Source organism: Wyeomyia smithii, chromosome 2 (assembly GCF_029784165.1).
Source record: "Wyeomyia smithii strain HCP4-BCI-WySm-NY-G18 chromosome 2, ASM2978416v1, whole genome shotgun sequence".
Classification (NCBI taxonomy): Eukaryota; Metazoa; Arthropoda; class Insecta; order Diptera; family Culicidae; genus Wyeomyia; species Wyeomyia smithii.
The window spans coordinates 198,574,989-198,583,293 of NC_073695.1; the positions used below are offsets into that span (position 1 = coordinate 198,574,989).

The 8,305-nt window shown below is 43.7% G+C and overlaps 1 protein-coding gene across 1 annotated transcript; it reads right to left on the reverse strand.

Moving 5' to 3' along the window:
• Nucleotides 1-980: 980 nt before the first annotated feature.
• On the reverse strand, nt 981-6,267 carry LOC129720327 (uncharacterized). Its single transcript, XM_055671795.1, has 2 exons — nt 3,812-6,267; nt 981-3,750 (listed from the first exon to the last, which is right to left on the reverse strand). Exons 1-2 carry the CDS (start codon nt 6,265-6,267, stop codon nt 981-983), a joined length of 5,226 nt encoding a protein of 1,741 aa, XP_055527770.1.
• Nucleotides 6,268-8,305: the final 2,038 nt, after the last annotated feature.

Genomic DNA, 8,305 nt, shown 5'->3' on the forward strand with positions numbered 1-8,305 from the left:
TAACACATGCAAAATATTGACAAACGTAGATGATGTATAGATTTTTTGATCACTCATTCTATAATCAGATCATAATTATCAAGCAGATTGAAACGAAGGTTGTTTGTGGCAACATAGTTGCTACTGCCTTATAAAGGGTTAAATGTAAAACTTTCTGAATATGTTAAACTATTTAACTTTATTTTCAAATTATTGATGACGACATTTTTCTATGAAGTTGCTGTGAAATTTCAGTTGCCACACGAGTTGAACAACGTAGATGAAAAGGTAAAAAATATTCCAATCTGTAGAAACGCGTTGGTATAAATTTTTTTATGTTGGAGAGTATTTATGTAGCCAAAGACGCAATTACCATAGACCTCAGTAATTTAGACAACGATATTCTGCCACTGACTTCACAAGAAACTAAGCAGATTCCCGAAATTTCGAACATCATGAAGCCTTTCGTGGATATGACAACGGAGTTAAGTGGTGATCAGTGTGTAACGATTTCGCACATCATTTATTGTGTGAAGGAATTTTTAATCAATGCAAAAACTGGACAACATAAGATTTTATCACATAAAAATCCAGAAGTTGTGACTGGGTTATTGTGTTTAATAACTTGAAACTTTTTTTGCAGAATTGCCACAATATTAGATCCTAGATTTATAGGTATGGTTTTTACAATTCAGCTTCTTCCCAAAAAGCTACTAGTGGGGCCAAAGCCGAAAAACGTGTAGCGAACCGTAGTTTCCCGAAAACTAACCTTAAGAGAGGAGTGTAAAGAAACGCGTGCCTTGCTATTCGATAGTATAATTGGAACTAACTTTTTATTGAGATGAAATCGATAAGTAATAGTAGTGGTGTTGGGAATATATAAAAATCTTGACATGATATCGGCAAAAGGCCTTTTCTCCCACAATGGGCCGCTAGGATGTATCGCGCCGACATTAGCCGCCCACCAAATTCCGCTCGGGAATTTCCTCTCCTAGTCTCTCCTAGTCGGGTAGAACCCGAAGTTTTCTCACATCACGCCGAACGACGCCTGTTGCGGTTTTCACCGATACCACCCTAGTGTGTCCGTCGGGTCCAGGGAATGCCTCTATGATGCGGCCTATAGGCCACTGCTTCGGTTTGTCGTCCTCCTTCGCAAGCAAGACGAACGCTCCTACAGGTATATTTCGACCGGATTGTTGCCACTTTGTCAGAAGCTGAAGAGACCGCACGTATTCTGATTGCCATCTTGATCGAAATTCCTGTGATAAACGCTGAATATGGTTCCATCTGGACAACGAGTTGATCTGACGTTCTAACAAATTAAGCTCTGGAATTGTTGTGAGGGGTCGTCCGATCAAAAAATGAGCAGGCGTTAGAGCTTGCGGATCATGTACGTCATTGGAAATTGGGGTTATCGGACGCGAGTTCATTGTAGCCGCTACTTGAGCAAGAAAGGTTGACAATTCCTCATAGGTGAAAATTTGGTTACCTGCAGTCTTTTCCAGCAGCTGTTTCGCGGACTTAATTGCCGATTCCCAAAGCCCACCGTGATGTGGTGAGCGAGCTGGTATAAAGTGCCATTCAACTCCCTTATTCGCCAGAAAGTCACTCACTTGATGATTATGCTCAGCGGAATTGATGTGCCTATGAACATCACGAAAGTATTTTGATGCCGAGCGAAAGTTGGTTGCATTATCAGAAACCATTCTTGCAGGTAAGCCGTAACGACAGGTGAATCGAGTAAATGCAGCTAGAAATGCGTCTGTACTTAAGCTGGAAACAGCTTCCAAATGCACGGCCTTCGTGGAAAAACAAATGAAAAGTGCGATGTATCCTTTACTCGCGACTGCTCCGCGTACTCTGCGGCCCACAACGCTTATTGGACCCGCATAATCAACACCAGTAATCAAGAAAGGGGGGTGTGGTATGACACGATCGGCTGGGAGCTGACCCATTTGTTGATAAGCTTGTGGAGGTTTAACTCGAGAGCAAGTTATGCATTGTCTGTAGACCTTGCGCGCTGCACTTGTTCCATGAGTGTTCCAGTATCTTCTGCGCGAGACTGCCAGTAACGTTTGTGGTCCGCAGTGATTATGCACAGTATGATACTGTTGCAGAACAAGAGCAGTAAGAATACAATTGGATGGCAATACAATTTGATGTTTCGAATCATAGCACAGATTAGCTTGTTGGATCCTGCCGCCCACCCTGATGAGTCCAGCTTCGTCCAAAAATGGTCTGAGTTGGCGCAAGGAGCTATTTCGACTTAAATCCCTTTGTTGCTGTAAAGCATTAAGTTCTTCGAAGTAGAATTGTTGCTGAATGTGTTTTATATAGATAATCAGAGCTCGATCAATTTCCCTTGGTGAAAGGATGGTTGGCTCCATTGTTTCTACACGACGAAAACGAAGAATACGAGCAGTGATACGAAGAAGTTTTTGTAGGTTTGGATAATATCTGTGCATCATGTTGTCCAGAAATGTATTTTCATAGACAGCGACGAGTGACACTGCCAAATTCCTTTGTTCCCTATTAATCTGTTGCCTTTCAGTGTTGTTAAGCACAAGATTATTGTAATTCTGGTGTCCCAAGCGTTCGTTCCATGTCGGACCATTCCACCATAGAGAACAATCTTTCAGTTTCTCTGGCACTACACCGCGCGAAATTAAGTCAGCAGGATTCAGGTGCGTGTCTATATGACCCCAATTTATTGCTGGAAGATGGGTAACTATTTCCGCCACGCGATTGGCAACGAAGGTTTTCCAACGCGATGCGCCTCCATTGATCCAAGCTAATGCAACTTGAGAGTCAGTCCAAGCACGTATTTCATAGAACGGTTGCTCGACGGCTGCTGTGACATTTTTTATTAAACGAGCTAGAATACGCATGGCTACTAGCTCTAGCCGAGGAAGTGTTGTTCTCTTGTTTCCTATTGGAGCCAACTTTGACTTGGCGCAGAGCAGATGCGAGGCGATAGTATCAAATCCGTTAATCGTTCGAACATAAACACAAGCTCCCATAGCTCGTTCGGAAGCGTCACTGTAGCCGTGCAGAACCAGATGAGATGTACTCCGAGTGCTAACCACTCTCCGAGGAATCTGAAATGAATTAAGGGACGACAGACTTTGGAGCAAATCATACCAGGCATTTACTAACTCACCGGGTGGAGAGGCATCCCAGGCCACCTTCAGTTCCCATAGTCGCTGCATAATAAACTTCGCCTTTATAACAATCGGTGTCAGAAGTCCTAGTGGGTCGAAGAGACTTGCAGTTTGCGACAGTATTGAACGTTTCGTGGGCTGAAGGATCTGTGTTGGGTGATAGCTAAAACGGAGCTCATCGCTGCACGGCTGCCAGTGTATTCCAAGAGTTTTAATTGTGTCGGATCCGTCGAGCTCGATTGGCACCTTCAATTCGATATCTGCCTTCGGCACACCTGTGAGGGCAGATGCACAGTTTGAAGCCCATTTTCTTAAGTGAAAGCCTCCACTGCCAAAAAGTGAAGACAGTTGTGAACGCAGGATTATAGCTTCATCGAGAGTATCTGCTCCGGTAATAACGTCGTCGACATATATTCCCCTGACTGCCTTTTCTACCGTCTGCGGATATTTTACACGGTGCGATTCGAGTAGTTGTTGTACACATTTGGTGGCTAAGTATGAGGCACTCTTTGTCCCGTAGGTTACTGTGTTGAGTCGGTATTCACTTATTGGCCCTTTTTTTTGTCCATCGCCATAAAATTCTCTGGAAGTCTCGATCATCCTCATGTAACTGCACCATACGGTACATTTTTTGTATATCCGCTGTAAGTACCACCGTGGGGAATCGAAACCGTAAAAGAATGTCGATAAGGGAACCCTGAAGCACTGGTCCAGCCATGAGAACGTCGTTGAGTGACTCGCCACTGGATGTTTTTGCAGACGCATCGAAGACCACTCTGCATTTGGTAGTCGTGCTGGCTTCCTTCACGACGCAGTGATGAGGAAGAAAAATTGCTAGCTTAGAGGATGCATTCGTAGCTACCGACATGTGTCCCAACTGAATGTATTCCCGCATAAATTCATGATACTGCTGTTTTAGTAGTATATTTTTATCTAGCTTTCGTTCGAGATGCAGAAGCCGTCTAATTGCAATTTCTCGCGAGTTGCCCAAGGTGGCAGGATTTTTCAGAAACGGTAGGCGAACGATGAACCGTCCAAGGCTGTCACGAGTTGTGTATTTCAAAAAATGATCCTCGCACAACAGTTCCTGATCACTCATATGTGGTTTAGGGTTGATATATTCCTCAAGCTCCCAGAATCGAGAAATTTGCTGAGACAATACGTCATTGGTGGCAATGACAAGGCACGGTGATACCGAGGGATTGAGCGATGACTCGGCTTCCTTGTAACCGCCAGATACCACCCAACCGAGTTTAGTATTTTGCAGAACTGGGAGACTGTCGTTGGCACTAAGCTTAATGGTGCCAGGCTCGATCAAACTGAAAAACAATTTATTTCCCAGCAGAATGCTAATTTTTCCAGGGTGGTGAAATTGTGGATCTGCAAGCTTAATAGATTCTGGTATTGGCCAAGTGGTGATGTCAACTGGTCTCAGTGGAAGCTCGAACGTAAGACGGTCTAAAACCACACATGGAACGATATTGCGGTACCCTGTGCAACGAGAACTAAAGCTGACCTGCGCACCTAAGTTAGAATGACCGGCGAGCCCAGAAATGCCGCCAAACTCAAAATCAACCTTTGCTGTGGGCAGGTCTAATTTCTCACACAATTCTCTTGTTATATAACTAGTGTGCGAAGCACAATCGAGAATAGCGCGACAAGTGTGGGGTCTCCCATATTTATCGCGCACATTGATAGTAGCTGTCAAAAGAAGAACATTCGTGTCCGCAACGTCTGCGGCTAAGCTTGCAGGTGTAATCAATGCTTGAGAAACGGCAGACGAATCCGAGGAATCGATTGTTGCAGACACCTCTCTGTTGGGCACATACGCAGACAGGGCATTGTGCAGATGTGTGTGGTGAAATCTGTGGCATTTTCTACAGTTGCTAGAGCTACAATTCTCTCCAAAGTGCTGCTTCATACAGTTTTGGCAGAGCTTTTGTTTAGTAATGTAATCAAGCTGCTCAGTTGGACTGGCATTGATAAATTTACCGCACTGGTAAAGCTGATGTGCCATTTTGAAGCAATTACCACACAGTGTTTGAGATGAGCCTTCATTACTCGAAGCGTATAGTGATGCCCCTTTATATTGCAACCTAGAAGGAACCTTTGTGAAAGCAGGCACAGATTTGTCGCGAATTGGCTGGGAAGATTTCAATGCATAACTTTGCGCATCGATAAATTTCAGGAACCGTTCAAGCGTTATTACGTTTTCAGACAAATCGGCCCTTTTTTGGCACCATAACTGTTTCGTGTGGTGATCGAGCTTCTCGACGAGGATGTACAGCAACCATATGTCCCGCTCTTCACGATGCATCGCCTTTAGTGCGCGAACTACTTCGTCAGATACATCATGCAGTGCGCGCAATCCAGAGGAGGATGATGACGTCAGCGATGGTTGAGCTAAAAAGCGCTGGATGTGTTGCGTTGCTATTTCAAGCGGTCTATTGTACCTTTCCTGTAGTTTGGCGAGCGCGGGAGCATAATTGGCATCCTCTATTCTGAGATGAGAAATTAAGGAACCAGCTTCGCCAGCCAGATTAGTTTTCAAGAAGTATAATTTTTGACTGTCTTGCAAGTTTGGGTTTTTATTAACGGCGCTATCAAATAAATCGAAAAATGACGGCCAGCTTAGAATATCACCACTGAACGTGGGAATGTTCATCCTCGGAAGCTTGACATCTGAAAAGTTTGTAACACTTTGATCAGTGGCCATCGCTGGAGGTGTCATTGTGAAATTGGCGGAGAAATTGCGAAAGAATAGCGCTTGCTGCTCTGCTAGTTGCCTGATAGCATCGCTGCCATTTTGCATAGCGGGTGCCTCATGGTGGGTAGACGAAAACTCGAACCTTTTAAGCAATTTATTAAAGCCGATTTTCAAGTAAATCACTTCTTCTTCGAAATTAGCCATATGATCAAGCAATCCCTCTATATTTTCCTCGGAACACTCGTCGATCATTCTTTGATGAAGGGTTAGATAGGCTAGCCAAACATTTTGGAGGTTATCGAGTTCTGTGTGGATGTCGGTATCTTCCGGATCATCGCTATCACGGAGTTTTTTCAGTACGTTAGTCGTACGCTTCAATCGGGCTTCTACTGAACGTCTTTCACGAATTAATTTGTCCATTTTACTCTTATGTACGGTATCACCAACAAATTCTCCGGTAAGTATCAATGACACACCGTGCGGATAACGATGCTACGGTTGAAAATGGATGAGAACGCACTTTGCTAACCGATGGCCTCGAGATCCGGTTCGAAGGACCATTTAGTGGGGCCAAAGCCGAAAAACGTGTAGCGAACCGTAGTGTCCCGAAAGCTAACCTTAAGAGAGGAGTGTAAAGAAACGCGTGCCTTGCTATTCGATAGTATAATTGGAACTAACTTTTTATTGAGATGAAATCGATAAGTAATAGTAGTGGTGTTGGGAATATATAAAAATCTTGACATGATATCGGCAAAAGGCCTTTTCTCCCACAATGGGCCGCTAGGATGTATCGCGCCGACAGCTACCTTGCAAATTCAAAATGAATTAAGGAAAATGATTGCGACAGCAAGTACACCGACCAGCGAAACGGAAAATTCCACTGTATTGGAGCACGGAAAGAAACAAGAAAAAACAGGTATTTTATTAATTTTTTCAGTTAAACCGGGCGAATATAGCTACGGTATTTATTCAAGGTGCTTAGGCGACCTATACGACTTTTAGACATACTGCGCAATCGTGTTAAATCGGATGAATTATGAAGAAATATAAGCACTCATTATCCGACTTGATTGCCAATAATATTTCACCTATAACTAACTTCTTGATGATTGATTGTATTTTCCAGGTCATTTCTCTTTTCTTTAAAAACAACGAATATCAAATTGCACTTCGAAAAAACCGAAAATTCCTCACTTTTTTTTGTTCATCTATAATTTATTTGACTCGGCACAAATACAATTTAATGTTTAACGGGGCCAATTATATCTGGTAGCTTACTTTCTAAAGTATCTTAATAACTAAAAGCAAATTTTTTATCCTCGCTGCCGACTACGAGCTGAAAGTAAATGTAACTTAAAGCTATAATATTTTGCATTAAAAGCACTGGTTTACTGTATGATGGTTTTCATTGCCATAGGTAAGCACATGTTCCGCTGCTGGACCAAGATATTACGGACTGGCATATTGGGTTGTCTCCCTCGGGCCTTGAGAGTATCGTGCGGGTCTGATTGCTGTTTCCGGATCCGGGGTCTTAACGTGTTCTTGTCGTTAGGCTGGATGCAGGCGGGAGGGGGTAGGACTAAACTGGGGCGTGGATGGATTTCAGGAAAACGTATATAAGGGACATGTAGGATAGGTCACGGCTCGCCAAGACATCACGACAGGAACAGCCGACTGCCTACCTTCGGCCTGCAGGGAAGCTATTAATTTAGACCTGGCGTCACGGTGTACAGGGCATGACCAAACAACGTGCTCTATGTCGTGATAACCTTCACCACAGGCACAGATACTACTCCCCCCGAGCCCAACACGACGGAGATGCGCGTCAAATCTATAGTGATTGGACATAAGCCGGGACATCACGCTAATGAAATCCCGACCTACATCCAACCCCTTGAACCACGGGTTCATCGACACCTTGGGGATTATGGAATGTAACCACCTTCCCAGTTCCCCTCTGGTCCAAGCATTTTGCCAACTGATGATCGTATTCTGACGTACAAATGAGAAAAATTCATTAAAGGCAATTGGTCTTTCATAAATTCCACCGTTTGTTGCGCCCACCTTAGCCAAAGAGTCCGCTTTCTCATTGCCCGGTACCGAGCAGTGAGAAGGGACCCACGCTAAGGTAATCTGATACGATTTTTCGGATAAAGCACTCAGATGTTCCCGTATTTTCCCCAGGAAATACGGAAAGTGCTTAACATCTTTAATCGATAGGAGAGCCTCAATGGAACTGAGACTGTCCGTAAAGATGAAATAATGGTCCGTGGGCATTTTTTCGATAATCCCTAGGGTGTACTGAATTGCAGCCAATTCTGCGACGTAAACAGAAGCAGGATTATCAAGTTTATGGGAGTCGACACGATTTGGAATATTCGAAGAAGGGTTAATATTATGGGACATGTGATTGAAATACAATCCCGATCAGAAGAGCATAACTAAAAAATTACAAAAT